The sequence below is a fragment of the Mustelus asterias genome, chromosome 7 (genome assembly GCF_964213995.1).
Source record: "Mustelus asterias chromosome 7, sMusAst1.hap1.1, whole genome shotgun sequence".
In the NCBI taxonomy this organism is placed as follows: Eukaryota; Metazoa; Chordata; class Chondrichthyes; order Carcharhiniformes; family Triakidae; genus Mustelus; species Mustelus asterias.
Window position 1 is genome coordinate 11,617,606 of NC_135807.1, and position 18,651 is coordinate 11,636,256.

At 47.0% G+C, this 18,651-nt stretch overlaps 1 protein-coding gene across 1 annotated transcript in view; it reads left to right on the forward strand.

The window, feature by feature from the left end:
• Positions 1-16,219, forward strand: part of LOC144496035 (cadherin-7-like) — a 174,268-nt gene extending 158,049 nt beyond the window's left edge. Inside the window, exons 15-16 of the mRNA XM_078216988.1 lie at positions 3,271-3,522; positions 15,726-16,219. Coding sequence (XP_078073114.1) covers positions 3,271-3,522; positions 15,726-16,219 — 746 coding nt within the window. The remainder of the gene's footprint in view (positions 1-3,270; positions 3,523-15,725) is intronic.
• Positions 16,220-18,651: the final 2,432 nt, after the last annotated feature.

Sequence of the window (18,651 nt, forward strand, 5' to 3'; positions counted from 1 at the left end):
GCAGGGAGGAAATGGCCGAGTGAGGGAACCGTGGTTCACAAAAGAGGTGGAATGTCTTGTGAAAAGGAAGAGGGAAGCTTATGTAGGGATGAGGAAACAAGGTTCAGATGGCTCGACTGAGGGTTACAAGTTAGCAAGAAACGAGCTGAAAAAGGCGCTGAGGAGAGCTAGGAGGGGACATGAGAAGTCCTTGGCGGGTCGGATCAAGGAAAACCCCAAGGCTTTTTACTCTTATGTGAGGAATAAAAGAATGACCAGGGTGAGGTTAGGGCCGGTCAAGGACAATGGTGGGAACTTGTGTATGGAATCAGTAGAGATAGGCGAGGTGATGAATGAATACTTTTCTTCAGTGTTCACCAAGGAGAGGGGCCATGTTTTTCAGGAAGAGAAGGTGTTACAGGCTAATAGGCTGGAGGAAATAGATGTTCGGAGGGAGGATGTATTGGCAGTTTTGAATAAACTGAAGGTCGATAAGTCCCCTGGGCCTGATGAAATGTATCCTAGGATTCTTTGGGAGGCGAGGGATGAGATTGCAGAGCCTTTGGCTTTGATCTTTGGGTCCTCGCTGTCCACGGGGATGGTGCCAGAGGACTGGAGAGTGGCGAATGTTGTTCCTCTGTTTAAGAAAGGGAATAGAAATGACCCTGGTAATTATAGACCGGTTAGTCTGACTTCGGTGGTTGGTAAATTGATGGAAAAGGTCCTTAGGGATGGGATTTACGACCATTTAGAAAGATGCGGATTAATCCGGGATAGTCAGCACGGATTTGTGAAGGGCAAATCGTGCCTCACAAATTTGATAGAATTTTTTGAGGAGGTAACTAGGTGTGTTGATGAAGGTAGGGCGGTTGATGTCATATACATGGATTTTAGTAAGGCGTTTGATAAGGTCGGCTTATGATGAAAGTAAGGAGGTGTGGGATAGAGGGAAAGTTGGCCGATTGGATAGGTAACTGGCTGTCTGATCGAAGACAGAGGGTGGTGGTGGATGGAAAATTTTCGGACTGGAGGCAGGTTGCTAGCGGAGTGCCGCAGGGATCAGTGCTTGGTCCTCTGCTCTTTGTGATTTTTATTAATGACTTAGAGGAGGGGGCTGAAGGGTGGATCAGTAAATTTGCTGATGACACCAAGATTGGTGGAGTAGTGGATGAGGTGGAGGGGTGTTGTAGGCTGCAAAGAGACATAGATAGGATGCAAAGCTGGGCTGTAAAATGGCAAATGGAGTTTAACCCTGATAAATGTGAGGTGATTCATTTTGGTAGGACTAATTTAAATGTGGATTACAGGGTCAAAGGTAGGGTTCTGAAGACTGTGGAGGAACAGAGAGATCTTGGGGTCCATATCCACAGATCTCTAAAGGTTGCCACTCAAGTGGATAGAGCTGTGAAGAAGGCATATAGTGTGTTAGCTTTTATTAACAGGGGGTTGGAGTTTAAGAGCCGTGGGGTTATGCTGCAACTGTACAGGACCTTGGTGAGACCGCATTTGGAATATTGCGTGCAGTTCTGGTCACCTCACTATAAGAAGGATGTGGAAGCGCTGGAGAGAGTGCAGAGGAGATTTACCAGGATGCTGCCTGGTTTGGAGTGTCGGTCTTATGAGGAAAGGTTGAGGGAGCTGGGGCTGTTCTCTCTGGAGCGGAGGAGATTGAGGGGAGACTTAATAGAGGTTTATAAAATGATGAAGGGGATAGATCGAGTTAACGTTCAAAGACTATTTCCTCGGGTGGATGGAGCTATTACGAGGGGGCATAACTATAGGGTTCATGGTGGGAGATATAGGAAGGATATCAGAGGTAGGTTCTTCACGCAGAGAGTGGTTGGGGTGTGGAATGGACTGCCTGCAGTGATAGTGTAGTCAGACACTTTAGGAACATTTAAGCGGTTATTGGATAGGCACATGGAGCACACCAGGATGGTAGGGAGTGGGATAGCTTGATCTTGGTTTCAGATGAAGGTCGGCACAACATCGTGGGCCGAAGGGCCTGTTCTGTGCTGTACTGTTCTATGTTCTATCTTTCGTACTGTGGGAGGAAACTGGAGCACCCGGAGGAAACCCACACAGACATGGGGAGAACGTGCAAACTCCACACAGACAATGACCCAAGCTGGGAATCGAACCCGGATCCCTGGCGCTGTGAGGCAGCAGTGCTAACCACTGTGCCACCGTGCCATCCCAAGAGACTACACAAGAGATTTCCCAAACAGCCCCATGACCTCCAAACTAGATACCTGCATACCCAAGCAGACTACCTGCCGCCCCTCCTTCCCCCCACCTCAAATACCAGACCACCACTTTGACCCACCTACCCTCGACCCAAACTGACATCCCTCCTGACCCAACTACCCTTCGATGTCAACTATTCACTCACTTGCTAACCCCTCTACCCAATTACACATTTACCCTCTTACCGACCTCACTCACCTACTCATCTCATCTACCTACCCATCTATTGACTTACCCACTGACCCACCTTTTTTTTCGTTCATGCTAAAGCTGCGTAGCTAGTTCTGCAATGACTTTCAATCTGTTTCTTATACAAACCCCCAGCTAAAGTGTCAGCATGTCCTCCACTGGACAAAGTGAAGCTCGTGATAGTTCCACAGGGACAGGTAAGCCATCAAATGGTCATGAATATGGCTGAGTGGTTAGCACTGCTGCCTCACAGCACCAGGGACCTGAGTTTGATTCTGGCCTTGGGTCACTGTCTGTGCGGAGTCTGCACATTCTCCCCGTGTCTGCGTGGGTTTCCTCCAGGTGCTCCGGTTTCCTCCCACAGTCCAAAGATGTGTGGGTTAGGTGGATTGGCCGTGCTAAATTGCCCCTTATATCCAAGGATGTGTAGTTTGGGTGGATTAGCCATGATAAATGCACGGGGTTACAGGGATAGGGCGGAGGTGAGGGGTTGGGTGGGATGCTCTTTTGGAGAGTCGGTGCGGACTCGATGGGCCGAATAGCCTCTTTTGGCACTGTAGGGATTCTATGGTTCTATCGTTAAATGGATAGAGATGGAATCACAACCAAGATTAACGTTGGGCCAATTACCAGATTCACTTGGTGTTGTGTTGTCACTGTGTACCAACCAGTAGAGGGCTCCCTGCTTCCCCAATGCAAAAGCTGATGGTAGCATCTTTATCAATACCTTGGCTGTACCAAGCAGACAGTAGTGCAAAAGGAGGTCGAGACTGGTACTTTAAGGATTCTTGTGACTATTGTCTCTGCACTTTTCAACCAGGCCATTGCTTATTCTCGTTTATGGTTATTTGCTAGATAACACCGCTGCGATTCTGACTCAGAGAGCTGGCTTCAGTCGAGGAGAACAGGCCACTCACTTCCTGCCCATCCTGATAATGGACAACGGGACTCCCTCGCTCAGCAGCACTTGCACACTCACTATCCGAGTGTGTCGGTGCAACAGCAACGGCATTGGACAGTTATGCAACGCGGATGCCTTTTTCCTGCCAGCTGGCCTCAGTACTGGCGCCCTCATTGCCATACTGGTTTGCATCCTGATGATATTGGGTGAGTAGCGTCACAGTGTCCATTGGAGCCCCATGTCGGCTGGGGAGTTGAACGTTGGGGCAGGGCCTACAGCAGAGATCTTGATATCTTTCGCACCATCATTGGCTTCAGCAGATTCTGATAGACGCTTGTGTGAACGTGAAGGAGACTCCAGGATGAGATGTTGCCTCCCTGATGCCAGGGTCCAGGATGTCTCTGAACGGGCAGAAAGCATTCTGAAGGGAGAGGGTGAACAGCCAGTGGCTGTGATACATAATGGTATGAATGATGTAGGCAGGAAGAGTGATGAGGTCCTGCAGCAGCAGTTTAGGGAGTTAGGTAGAAAGTTAAAAAGCAGGACCTCGAGGGTTGTAATCTCAGGATTACTCCCTGTGCCAGTGAGGCTAGAAATAGGAAGATAGTAGAGCTCAATACATGGCTAAACAGCTGGTGTAGGAGAGAGGGTTTCAGATATCTGGGCCATTGGGGTCTCTTCCGGGGCAGATGGGACCTGTACAAGAAGGACGGGTTGCACCTAAACTGGAAGGGCATAAATATTCTGGCCGTGAGGTTTGCTAGTGTCACACGGGAGGATTTAAAATAGTTTTGCAGGGGTTAGGAACCAAAGCAAAGGTGAATTAACTGAAGGGGAACCAGAGAGTAGGGCCAGTAAGACTCAGAGAAACAGCAGGCAGGGTGGGATTGCAAATCAAAGAGGGTCTGGTGGACTGAAGTGCATTTATTTCAATGTAAGAAGTGTAACAGGTAAGGCAGATGAACATAGAGCTTGGATTATACTTGGAACGCTTATATTGTTGCTATTACAGCGACTTGGTTAAGGGAAGGACAGGATTGGCATCTTAACATTCCAGGATGCAGATGTTTCAGGCGGGATAAAGGGGGATGTAAAAGGCATGGGGGAGTTGCACTACTGGTTAAGGAGAATATCACAGCTGTACTGCGGGAGGACACCTCGGAGGGCTCATGCAGCGAGCAATATGGGTAGAGCTCAGGAATAAGAAGGATGTAGTCACAATGTTGGGGGTTTACTATAGGCCGCCCAACAGCCAGCGGGAGATAGAGGAACAGATATGTAGGCAGATTTTGGCAATGTGTAAAAGTAACAGGGTTGTTGTGGTGGGAGATTTTAACTTCCCCTATATTTTCTGGGACTCACTTAGTGCTAGGGGTGTGGATGGGGCAGAGTTTGTAAGGAGCATCCAGGAGGACTTCATGAAGCAGTATGTAGATAGTCCAACTTGGGAAAGGGCCATACTGGACCTGGTACTGGGGAATTAGCTGGGCCAGGTGGTTGACGTTTCAGTTGGGGAGCAATTTGGGAACAGTGACCACAACTTGGTCAGCTTTAAGAGACTGATGGATAAAGATCAGTATAGTCCTCAAGTTAAGATGCTAAATTGGGGGAAGGCTAATTACAACAACATCAGGCAGAATGTAGATTGGGGCAGATGTTTGAGGGCAAATCCACATCTGGCATGTGGGAGGCTTTCAAGTATAAGTTGATAGGGATTCAGGACTGGCACATTCCTGTAAGGATGAAGGATAAGTATGGCAAGTTTTGGGAACCTTGGATAATGAGAGATATAGTGAACCTAGTCAAAGAGAAAAAGGAAGCATTTGTCAAAGCTAGGAGGCTGGGAACACATGAAGCAAGTGTGGAATATAAGGAAAGTAGAAAGAAACTTAAGCAAGGAGTAAGGAGGGCTAAAAGGGGTCATGAAAAGTTATTGGCCAGCAGGATTATGGAAAATCCCAAGGCTTTTTATACATATATAAAGAGCAAGAGGGTAGCCAGGGAAAGGGTTGGCTCACTCAAGGACAGGGGAGGGAATCAATGCGTGGAGCCAGAGGAAATGGGCGAGGTATTAAATGAGTACTTTGCGTCAGTATTCACCAAAGAGAAGGACTTGGTGGATGATGAGTCTGGGAAAGGGTGTGTAGATAGTTTGAGTCATGTTGAGATCAAAAAGGAGGAGGTATTGGGGTTCTTTAGAAACAGTAAGGTCGACAAGTCCCCAGGGCCTGATGGGATATACCCCAGAATACTGAGAGAGGCAAGGGAGGAAATTGCTGGGGCCTTGAGAGAAATCTTTGTATCCTCATCGGCGACAGGGGAGGTCCCAGAGGATTGGAGAATAGCCAATGTTGTTCCTTTGTTTAAAAAGGGTAGCAAGGATAATCCAGGTAATTACAGACCGGTGAGCCTTACATCAGTGGGAGGGAAATTATTGGAGAGGATTCTTCGAGACAGGATTTATTCCCACTTGGAAATAAGTGGACGTATTCGCAAGAGGCAACATGGTTTTGAGAAGATGAGGTCGTGCCTCACTAAGTTGATCATGATTTTAGAGGAAGTGACGAAGGTCCCTTAAAAGTCACTATTATATCTGCTTCTACTATCTCCCCCGGCAGTGAGTTCCAGGCACCCACCATCCTCTATGTAAAAAACTTGCCTCGTACATTTGATGAGTCAGACTCAAGGTCCCTCATGGCAGACTGGTACAAAAGGTGAAGTCGCTTGGGATCAGAGGTAAGCTGGCAAGGTGGATACAGAACTGGCTCGATCATAGAAGACAGAGGGTAGCAGTGGAAGGGTGCATTTCTGAATGGAGGGCTGTGACAAGTGGCATTCCTCAGGGATCAGTGCTGGGACCTTTGCTGTTTGAAATATATACAAATGATTTGGAGGAAAATGTAACTGGATTAATTAGTAAGTTTGCGGACGACACAAAGGCTAGTGGATTTGCAGATAGCAATGAGGACAATCAGAGGATACAGCAGGACATAGATCGGTTGGAGACTTGGGTGGAGAGATGGCAGATGGAGTTTAATCTGGACAAAGGTGAGAGAATGCATTTTGGAAGGTCTCGTACATATAGGAAATATACAGTAAATGGCAAAACTTTAAGAGTATTGATAGGCAGAGGGATCTGGGTGTACAGGTACACAGGTCACTGAAAGGTAGTCAAGAATGCATATGACATGCTTGCTTTCATCGGCCAAGGCATTGAGTTTAAAAATTGGCAAGTCGTGCTGCAGCTTTATAGAACCTTAGTTAGGCTGCACTTGGAATATAGTGTTCAATTCTGTTCGCCACACTACCAGAAGGATGTGGAGGCTTTGGAGAGGGTACAGAAAAGATTGACCAGGATGTTGCCTGGTATTGAGGGCATTAGCTATGAGGAGAAGTTGGAGAAACTTGGTTTGTTCTCACTGGAACGATGGAGGCTGAGGGGCGACCTGATAGAAGCCTGCAAGGTTATGAGAGGCATGGACAGAGTGGATAGTCAGAAGCTTTTTCCCAGGGTGGAAGAGTCAATTACTAGGGAGCATATGTTTAACGTGTGAGGGGCAAGGTTTAAAGGAAATGTACGAGGCAAGTTTTTTACATAGAGGATGGTGGGTGCCTGGAACTCACTGCCGGGGGAGGTAGTGGAAGCAGATATAATAGTGACTTTTAAGGGGCATCTGGACAAATACATGAATAGGATGGGAATGGAGGGATATGGTCCCCGGAAGGGTAGGGGGTTTTAGTTCAGTTGGGCAGCATGGTCAGTGCAGGCTTGGAGGGCTGAAGGGCCTGTTCCTGTGCTGTAATTTTCTTTGTTCTTTGTATTTTGTTCTTTGTTTTCTGAAGGGCTTTGACAGGGTAGGCACTGAGAGGTTTCTTCCTCTGGCTGGGGAATCTAGATGTGGAGATGCCAGCGTTGGACTGGGGTAAACACAGTAAGAAGTCTCACAACACCAGGTTAAAGTCCAACAGGTTTATTTGGTAGCAAACGCCACTAGCTTTCGGAGCGCTGCTCCTTTGTCAGGTGAGTCACCTGTTGGACTTTAACATGGTGTTGTGAGACTTCTTACTGGGGAATCTAGAACATGGAAGTACCATCTCAGAAGAAGATGTGGCCAGTTAGGACAGCGAAAATTCAATCTCCATTCAAAAGGTCGTGAAACTTTGAATTCTCACAGAATTACAGAATACTGCAGTGCAGAAGAGGTCCTTCAGCACATCGAGTTTGCACCGGTGCATGAAAGACCCTGACCTGCCCACCTAATCCCACTTGGCCCATAGCCTTGAATGTTATAGCATGCTAATTCCTCATCCAGGTACTTTTTAAAGGATGTGAGGCATCCCACCTCCACCACCCTCCCAGGCAGCGCATTCCAGACTGTCACCACCCTCTCGGTAAAACGTTTTTTCCTCAACTCCCCCCTAAACCTCCCAGCCCTCACTTTTAACTTGTGTCCACTTGTAACTGACCCTTCAACTAAGGGGAACAGCTGCTCCCTATCCACCCTGTCCATGCCCCTCATAATCTTGTGCACCTCAATCAGGTCGCCCCTCAGTCTTCTCTGCTCCAATGAAAAAACCCAATCCTACCCAACCTCTCTTCATAACTTAAATGCTCCGTCCCAGGCAGCATCCTGGTGAATCTCCTCTGCACCCCCTCCAGTGCAATCATGTCCTTCCTACAATGTGGTGACCAGAACTGCACACAGTGCTCCAGCTGTGGCCTCACTAAAGTTCTATACAACTCCATCATGACCTCTCTGCTTTTGTAATCTATACCCCGATTGATGAAGGCGAATGTGCCATATGCCTTTTTCACCACCCTATTAACCGGCCTTTCCGCCTTCAGAGATCTATGGACAAACACACCAAGGTCCCTTTGTTCTTTGGAACTTCCCAGTGTCAGATCTTTCATGGTATACTTCCTTGTCAAATTACTCCTTCCAAAGTGCATCACCTCACACTTTTTGGGGTTAAATTCCATCTGCCACCTATCCGCCCATTTGACCATCTCAGCTCTATCTTCCTGACTTCTCCATCGCAGAGGAGTGTGGATTCTCCGTCGTTAAATACATCCCTGAATTGAGTAAATATTTGATCTCTCAGGGAATTAGTGGATATAGGGCACAAAAACAGAAAATGCTGTAAAATCTCAGCAGGTCTGACGGCATCTATGGGGAGAGAATGGAGCCAACATTCTCAAGTGTAGATGATCCTTCGTCAGAGCTTTTTCTGCAGTATTTTGCTTTTATCTTAGTGGATATAGGAAGCAGGTGGGAAAGTGGAATACAGGCCGAAAATCAGCTATGATTGTAAAGAATGACCATAGAGTCATAGAGGTTTACAGCATGGAAACAGGCCCTACGGCCCAACTTGTCCATGCCGCCCAGTTTTTACCACTAAGCTATTCCCAATTGCCCACGTTTGGCCCATATCCCTCTATACCCATCTTACCCATGTAACTGTCTAAATGCTTTTTAAAAGACAAAATTGTACCCGCCTCTACTACTACCTCCGGCAGCTTGTTCCAGACACTCACCATCCTCTGTGTGAAAAAATTGCCCCTCTGGACACTTTTGTATCTCTCCTCTCTCACCTTAAACCTATGCCCTCTAGGTTTAGACTCCCCTACCTTTGGGAAAAGATATTGACTATCTAGCTGACCTATGCCCCTTATTATTTTATGGACCTCTACAAGATCATTCCTAAGCCTCCTACACTCCAACGAAAAAATCCCAGTCTATCCAGCCTCTCCTTATAACTCAAACCATCAAGTCCCGGTAGCATCCTGGTAAATCCTTTCTGCATTCTTTCTATCTTAATAATATCTTTTCTACATTAGGGTGGAACAGGCTTGATGGGTCTGCTCCTGCTCCTATTTCTCATGTCCTTAAATTATTACAAATGCATAGGAACATAGGAATTAGGAGCATGAATAGGCAATTCAGTCCTTCGAGCCCACTCTGCCATTCTATATGATCATGGCTGATCTCCATCTCATCCTAACTCCACTTCCCTGCCGTTTCCCCATAGCCCTTTAACCCGCATTTGATCAAACATTTATCTCTCTCTTTCTTGAATCCATCGATTGATTCTACATCCACTGCACTCTGGGGCAGTGAGTTCCATAAATTCACAACCCTGTGTGAGAAGTAGCTTCTCCTTATCTCTGCCTTGAACCTCCCCCCTCCTACTCTACAATTGTGACCTCTTGTCCTGGACAGTTCGAGAAGGGGGAACATTTGGTTAACATTTACTTTATCAATCCCGTTGAGTATTTTATATACCTCAATCAAATCCCCCCTCATTCTTCTGTGCTCCAGTGAGTAGAAGCCCAATCTACTCAACCGCTCCTCATGCGACTGCCCCTTCAAACCTGGAATCAATCTAGAGAACCTCTACTGAACCGCCTCCAGTGCCAACACATCCTCCCTCAGAGAAGGTGACCAAAGCTGAGCACAATGCTCCAAGTGTGGTCTCACCAATGCCTTATACAATTGTAACAACACTTCTCTGCTTTTATATTCTGGGTAAGAAGTTTAACAACACCAGGTTAAAGTCCAACAGGTTTATTTGGTAGCAAAAGCCACACAAGCTTTCGAGGCTCTGAGCCCCTTCTTCAGGTGAGTGGGAATTCTGTTCACAAACAGAACTTATAAGACACAGACTCAATTTACATGAATAATGGTTGGAATGCGAATACTTACAACTAATCCAGTCTTTAAGAAACAAAACAATGGGAGTGGAGAGAGCATCAAGACAGGCTAAAAAGATGTGTATTGTCTCCAGACAAGACAGCCAGTGAAACTCTGCAGGTCCACGCAACTGTGGGAGTTACAAATAGTGTGACATAAATTCTGATTCTAGGATCGCATGATAAAGACTCAGGAGGAAAAAAGCAGAAATATTTATGTGAAATAGTGTGACATAAACCCAATATCCCGGTTGAGGCCGTCCTTGTGTGTGCGGAACCTGGCTATCAGTTTCTGCTCCGCGACTCTGCGCTGTCGTGTGTCGCGAAGGCCGCCTTGGAGAACGCTTACCCGAATATCAGAGGCCGAATGCCCGTGACCGCTGAAGTGCTCCCCAACAGGAAGAGAACAGTCTTGCCTGGTGATTGTCGAGCGGTGTTCATTCATCCGTTGTCGCAGCGTCTGCATAGTTTCCCCAATGTACCTATTAAAAATATTCTGGACCCTTTGCAATAAAGCAAGATTCCAAAAATCAGAAAAAAAATCATAATTTCTATTCACAGATTCAATCCAGTCCTCCGAGACACCCTATTTTGTAAAAAAAACACACACACACAGAAGGAATTGTTAGTCATACTGGAACACAGTCATCCGTTTCTTCGTAAATTGGTTTTAAAAATTGCTCTCGAGAGCTTTTTAGAAAATTTGCCTCATGGTGTTCTTGCACCCAAAGGAATCGCTTTAATTTTGGAGTCTCCTCAGAGAACTGTAACAAACACAGAGACTCCCAATGGTGATGAATTCATTTGGGGATGGAGAGGAGTGGGAGGGGGGAGGCGGGGCGGGGGGGGGGGGGTTGCGTGGAAGGGGGGGTGTGGGGTGGGGGGGGAGGAGGTTTGTCTATTTAAACGGGGGGGGGGATCTGTTTCTCGTGCAATGTTTCTAAAACCAGTGCAACAAATCATGGAAGCTTGAGATGTGCTGCAGCTTAATCATGGTTCCAGCTCCGTAAGCCTTGTGCCCCAATCATGCTGATTTTGGACAAATTGTGCTGAAAAATAGGTTTTTTAAGGTTTCAAGTTTATTTATCGGTGTCGCAAGTGAGCTTACGTTAACACTGCAATGAAGTTCCTGTGAAGATCCCCGAGTCGCAACGCTCCGACGCCTGTTTTTGATCTCTCAGGGATTCAATGGACATCAGGACAGGTGGGAAAGTGGAGTGCAGGCCAGGGATCAGCTATGATTGTAAAGTGTGGTGGAGCAGGCCTGATGGGTCTGCCTCTGCTCCTATTTCTCATGTTCTTAAGTTCTTACAAATACAAGAACGAAAGCAGCATAATAGAATGGAGACTTTTTAAAAATTCATTTGTGGGACATGGGCGTCGCTGGCTGGCCAGCATTTATTGCCCATCCCTAGTTGCCCGAGGGCAGTTGAGAGTCAACCACATTGCTGTGGCTCTGGAGTCACATGTAGGCCAGACCAGGTAAGGACGGCAGATTTCCTTCCCTAAAGGACATTAGTGAATCAGATGGGTTTTTCCGACAATGGTTTCACTGTCATCAGGAGATTCTTAATTCCAGATTTTTTTTGCTGAATTCAAATTTCACCAGCTGCCGTGGGGGGATTCGAACCCAGGTCTCCGGAATTTCTGGATTAATAGTCTAGCGATAATACCACAAGGCCATCACCTCCCCAGGCCAAAGAGTTTAACTTGCACGGAATAAATTAATCTCAGTCATGGTACTGGGCAAAATGTCCACTTTTTTCTCATTTGATTTGCTATAATTATTTTGATTTGATTTGATTTATTATTGTCACATGTATTAGTATACAGTGAAAAGTATTATTTCTTGCACTCGATACAGACAAAGCATACTGTTCATAGAGAAGGAAAGGAGAGCGTGCAGAATGTAGTGTTACAGTCATAGCTAGGGTGTAGAGAAAGATCAACTTGGTGTGAGGTAGGTCCATTCAAACGTCTGACAGCAGCAGGGAAGAAGCTGCTCTTGAGTGGGTCGGTACGTGACCTCAGACTTTTGTATCTTTTTCCCAATGAAAGAAGATGGAAGACAGAATGTCCGGGGTGTGTGGGGTCCTTAATTATGCTGGCTGCTTTGCCGAGGCAGCGGGAAGTGTAGACAGAGTGAATGGATGGGAGGCTGGTTTGAGTGATGGATTGGGCTGAGGTGGGGGTGTTGGGTATTGTAATTGTGAATGTTGTTACTGATCTGCAGAAGAAGTTTCACTTTGAGGAATCTGTATCTACAGATACAGCAACAAATCTAAAATCAATATAACATCTCAACAGGAACATCTTGAATTAATGATATGGTTGCAATTACTTTGAAGAGTCTGAGCGAGGGAAATCTAGTTGTCCAAGTTAAATCCTGTCTTTTCATAATTGCACAGAACCTGCTGGTTGCCCACTCCATACTGTTGCCTATTTCTCCGTTAAGATTCTGGTGTAATGGTATTTTGCATTATCTAAAGGTAATACCCCTGGTGTGAAGATTCTATAAACAAAATATATTTGCCCGTTTCTGTAGCAATTGCCTTCAGAGGTGGTGGCATTGTGGTATTGTCAAACTGGACTAGTAGTTCAGAGGCCCAGGGTGGGATTTTCCAGCCACGCTCGCCCCAAAACTGGAAAATCCCATCCGAGGTCAATGGACCTTTGCATGATCCGCCCCACCACCTGCTACGATTCCCGTGGCCAGCAAGATGGGAAAATTCTGCCCCCGGAATGATGCTCTGGGCACCTGAGTTCAAATCCCATCATGACAGATGGTGAAAGTTGAATCCAATAAAAATCTGGAATTAAAAGTCTACTGGCAACATTGTCGATTGTTGTAAAAACCCATCTGGTTCACTAATGTCCTTTCGGGAAGGAAATCTGCCGTCCTTACCCGGTCTGGCCTACATGTGAGTCCAGACCCAGAACAATGTGGTTGACTCTCTAATGACCCGAGCGAGCCATTCAGTTCAGGGGCAATTAGGGATGGGCAATGAATGGTGACCCAGCCAGCGACACCCACACCTAATGAATAAACAAAAGCATGTGTTTTACAGTAAGCTGTGTATAGAGAGGCTCAATGACCCAACATTCTTGGAAGACAGTTGCAGTGGGCAGCCTTTGTTCTTTTTTGTTTGCAGTGGGTGGATGGATGGGCAGGTTCTCTCTGTCCCATTACTCTCAACATTGAAAAGAATTGGCAAGGACTGAGTCCCTCAACACCCTGCCAGCTGTTTAGATTTTTTAAAGATGCGACACCATTATTAAAGACCATCCCGGTACACAAGAGTATAAGTAGAACAGCCCCCCACCCCACTCCCCAGCCACACTGCAACTGCCCCCCACACCCCCACCCCCACCCCACTTCCCCCCCCCCCCCCCCCGCCCAGAACTCCCCCTGGCCATTGCCAGGGGCCATGACAAGGGACATTGCCAAGGAGCAGTGCCAGGGGACAGTGCCCGTGCACTGGAGGAGGGGACCAAGTGTAGGGTAACAAAGTTTGCGAATGACACAAAGATGAGTGGGAAAGAGAATTGCGTGGAGGATGCGGAAAGTCTGCAGAGAGTTTTGGATAGGCTCAGTGAGTGGGCGACGATCTGGCAGATGGAGTATAATGTTGACAAGTGTGAGGTTATCCATTTTGGAAGGAATAATAGTAAAATGGACTATTATTTAAATGGTGAAAAATTACAACATGCTACTGTGCAGAGGGACCTGGGGGTTCTTGTGCATGAATCGCAAAAACTCAGTTTGCAGGTGCAGCAGGTGATCAAGAAGGCAAATGGAATGTTGGCCTTTATCGCGAAGGGGATGGAGTATAAAAGCAGAGAGGCCTTGCTGCAATTGTACAAGGTACTGGTGAGGCCGCAACTAGAGTGCTGTGTGCAATTTTGGTCCCCTTATTTGTGAAAGGATATATTGGCCTTGGAGGGAGTACAGAGAAGGTTCACCAGGTTGATACCGGAGATGAGGGGGTTAGCTTATGAGGAGAGATTGAGTAGACTGGGCCTGTACTCGTTGGAGTTTAGAAGGCTGAGGGGAGATCTTATAGGGACATATAAGATAATGAAGGGGCTAGATAGACAGGGTAGAGGCAGAGAGATTCTTTCCACTTAGAAAGGAAACAAGGACTAGAGGGCACAACCTCAAAATAAGGGGGAGTCAGTTTAGAACAGAGTTGAGGAGGAACTTCTTCTCTCAGAGGGCAGTGAATCTCTGGAATTCTCTGCCCATTGAAGCAGTGGAGGCTACCTCGTTAAATATGTTTAAGTCACAAGTAGATAGATTTCTGATCAATAAGGGAATTAAGGGTTAAGGGAATTAAGGGTTATGGGGAGCGGGCGGGTAAGTGGAACTAAACCACTATCAGATCAGCTATGATCTTATTGAATGGCGGGGCAGGCTCGAGGGGTTAGATGGCCTACTCCTGCTCCTATTTCTTATGTTCTTATGTACCGTGGGGGCATGATCCTTTCCCCCCTGAGCAATGCCCTCACCTGAGCTTCTCCAGAAGGTCTGACCACTAGTGCATGCCGTGGGAGACCAGTGAATGGATGATGTAATGGGGGTGGGGGTACTATCAGGCATAGAAACCTGATAAATAGATTTTAATTTATTCCAATGGGGTTCCCGATGTTCCCCAGTTACATCAGGAGCGGGGCACGGAGAGTATTGTGACTTCCCGCCAACATACAATACGATTTGGACCTCTTGCGCGATGTGCGTTCCTGTCACCATTCGCACCCAATATGAGCAGGAGCGCAAAATCCTGGCCAATGTTTTGTGCAGAGGAGTTAATCAACTGCTGAATGAAACAATGGTCAGTCGGCTTTTCAGATGTTTTTCTGAAGCATCTGGAAGCTTCAGATATAATGAAGACAATTCTCACTTCATCTGGGTGAAGGAATTGGAAATCAGATTTGACAGACACTAAGTCCACTGCGCCAACCCGTAGCTCAAACTGGTGTAGCTGAAATCTAACTGTTTCTATTCAAAGTAGGACGCATTAATACATCTTGTTTTAATGCCATCCAACCAGATTCTTCTTGGTAAATTTAAGAGTAACATTGTCCTTCAGTAAGAATTCATTGATTGGATCTCTTTAAAGTTAATGTATTAATCACAAGTAGGCTTACATTAACACCGCAATGAAGTTACTGTGAAAATCCCCTAGTTGCCACACTTCGGCGCCTGTTCGGGTACACTGAGGGAGAATTTAGCACGGCCAATGTACCTAACCAGCACATCTTTCAGATGTGGGAGGAAACCAGAGCACCCGGAGGAAACCCACGCAGACACGGGGAGAATGTGCAGACTCCACACAGACTGTGACCCAAGCTGGGAATAGAATCTGGGTCCCTGGTGCTGTGAGGCAGCAGCGCTAACCACTGTGCCATCAGGATCTTGAGCTGCCATACACGGGTGATGTATATGGAAGGCCTGACATGCATGAGTTGGATAATTATTATGCTTTCAGGTTTCCCTTAATAAAAATCTTGTTACGAAAAGCTAAGACATGTGTTGAAAAAGAACTGTTGAGGCTTATTACAACTTATTACGACGACTTGTTACTTTCATATCACCAACAGTCAGAGTATAAAGTGTTTGGATGAATGTACAGTCCACCAAAAAGTTTGTTTAGTGACCAAGTACCACCAAACATAAAACAAGTCACCTGAAGGCTTTCTTCTTTGTTTCCTCCTCAGCACTTGTCCTGCTTCTCCTGGCGCTCAGACGACACCGGAAGGATCCTCACTTTGCCAATGAGGGTGATGACGTCCGGGAGAACATGGTCAGGTTCAATGATGAAGGGGGAGGTGAGGAGGACACGCACGCTTTCAGCATGGCCACCTTGCGGAACTCCCGCGTAGGGCGCAGGCCCAAGGCACGAAAAGACGTAAAGTCCGAAATTCCGTCCCTGTACAGGCAGTCACTCCAGACGATGCCGGATGCTGCCGTCTTTCGAGAGTTTGTCAAGGAAAGGCTGCATGAGGCTGACACTGACCCCTCTGCCCCCCCGTTTGATTCCCTACAGACCTACGCCTATGAGGGGACCGGCTCGGTCGCGGGCTCCTTGAGCTCCTCATCCTCCTTGGCCTCCAGTTCGGACGAGTGTTACGATTACCTCAGTGACTGGGGGCCGCGCTTCAGAAAGCTGGCGGACCTGTACGGCAATAGTGGAAATCGCCCGGCGACATGAGGCTGGAGAAGGGCAGTGGCAGATCCTCCTCACCGTGTGCTTCAGGTGTTGGGCCTCATTTCCCTGTAAATGCGTGTTGGAAGGTCAACCACGCCCACATACGATATATTTTTAACCATTTCCTTTAAAGTCCAGAAAGTCAGTTGAAGCAACAACCAAGTTTCAGACACACACCATCCAGCAATGACTCTTGGTCAATATCTGAAAGTTAGCTGAAATGTTTCCCACCTACAATTTAAAGTTTATTGATCAGTATCACAAGTAGGCTCACACTGCAATTAATCCCCCAGTCGCCACACTCCGGCGCCTGTTCGGGTGCACTGAGGGGGAATTTAGCACGGCCAATGCACCTAACCAGCACGTCTTCCAGACTGTGGGAGGAAACCGGAGCACCCGGAGGAAACCCACGCAGACACGGGGAGAACGTGCAGACTCCGCAAAGACAGTGACCCAAGCCAGTAATCGAACCCAGGTCCCTGGCGCTGTGAGGCAGCAGTGCCAACCACCGTGCCACGTGCCAAGCCTCCAAACGTTTGGAAGGGGTGGGGGAGAAACTTCGCAGGAGCAATCCGCGGGATAAATGAGCTTTCGGTAGGCATGCCTTGAGGAAATCATAGTCATGGAGTCATAGAGGTTTACAGCATGGTTCAGGCCCTTCGGCCAATTGTCCATGCCGTCCTTTTATTTAAACCCCGAAGCTAATCCCAATTGCCCGCGTTTGGCCCATATCCCTCTCTCCCCATCGTACCCATGTAACTGTCTAAATGCTTTTTAAAAGACAAAATTGTACCTGTCTCTACTTCTACCTCTGGCAGCTTGTTCCAGACACTCACCACCCTCTGTGTGAAGAAATTGCCCCTCTGGACACTTGTATCTCTCCCCTCTTACCTTAAACCTGTGCCCTCTAGTTTTAGACTCCCCTTCCTTTGGGAAAAGATGTTGACTATTGAGCTGATCTATGCCCCTCATTATCTTATAGACCTCTATAAGATCACCCCTTAGCCTTCTACGCTCCAGGGGAAAAAGTCCCAGTCTCTCCAGCCTTTCCTTATACCTTAAACCATCAAGCCCCGGTAGCATCCTAGTAAATCTTTTCTGCGCTCTTCCTGGTTTAATAATATCCTTTCTATAATAGGGTGACCAGAATTGTACACAGTATCCCAAGTTCTTGTGTGGTCATCCCACTTCATTCAAATTCAACCATGTGACATCGATTTGGTGCATCTGATACTAAGGAATGAAGAGAAATATTTATCACACTCACAAATACGCTCATGGGACTGATGAATGTGAATTCACAAGTCCAAATAAGATCCTCCTCACATCACTAACCAAAGTTGTTCTGTTTGTGAGCTACAGAGTTAGGGGGTAAGGGTAGCTCAGTGGTAGTATTCTTGTCCCTGTACCTCGAAGGTTGTGGGCTTGCATTCTGCTGCAGACAGTTGAACACATAACCCAGGCTGAACCCCCAGTACTGAGGGAATGCTGCACTGATGGAGGTGCCTGGCCTTCCGGTGGGTTTTTACTCCAGCTCCCAGGTGAACGTTAAAGATCCGATGGCACTATTTTGAAGGGAAGCTGGGCTGCTCTCTCCCTACTGTCCTGGCCAAATATTTATCACTCATCTGGTGCTCCTAAAGAACAAATATTGGGTGATAATTGTGTTCCTGTTTGTGAGACTTTCTGTGCGAGATTTCTCTGCTTCCTACATGACAATAGCGAAGACACCTCAGCAAGTATTTCATTGGCTGTAAAGTGCAATGATACACCTGAGGTCATAGAAAGTGCTAGATAAGTTCATGCCCTTCACATGCCACATTTAGTGATCCCACCGCAGCGGTTGGAAAAGCCAGTCTCAGGATTGGTGACTGTGAAACAATTGGGCGGAATTCTCCTAAAGTTTTGCCCCCAGGGAGATTCCCGCTGGGAGGGTCAGAGCGATTCAATTCACACTTCAACCACATGTTGGGCGCAATTCTCCCGTTTGCACTCGTTCTCCGGCCAGTGGGAAAATCGGCATGTTTCCCGTTGGCGTTAGCAGTGCCGGTCACCTGGGATTCACCCACCTGAACCATTTAAATTTATGCTGAATGTAAATCATACCGACCACTCCGGCTTTATAGCGATTGGGACACCATTTTTAAAGGGTGCACTGATCTCCGCGCTGACAGACAGGACTGACAAAGGACATGGTGACACCCACTGGCAAAGCTGGCATTGCCGCCAACTCCTCAGTACAGAGAGGCATCCTCCCCCCCCTCCCACTGAAAGAATAGGTCACCACCCCACCATACCACGCAGGCACAAGGATGAACTGTTCTATTATATCCGCAATACTTAAAGTGGGCAGGACACTTCAAAGGTTTTAGAGGACAGAAACAATAATGGATCTCTTACCCCAGAATGGTGTCTGAATTCACCATCCTGAACAT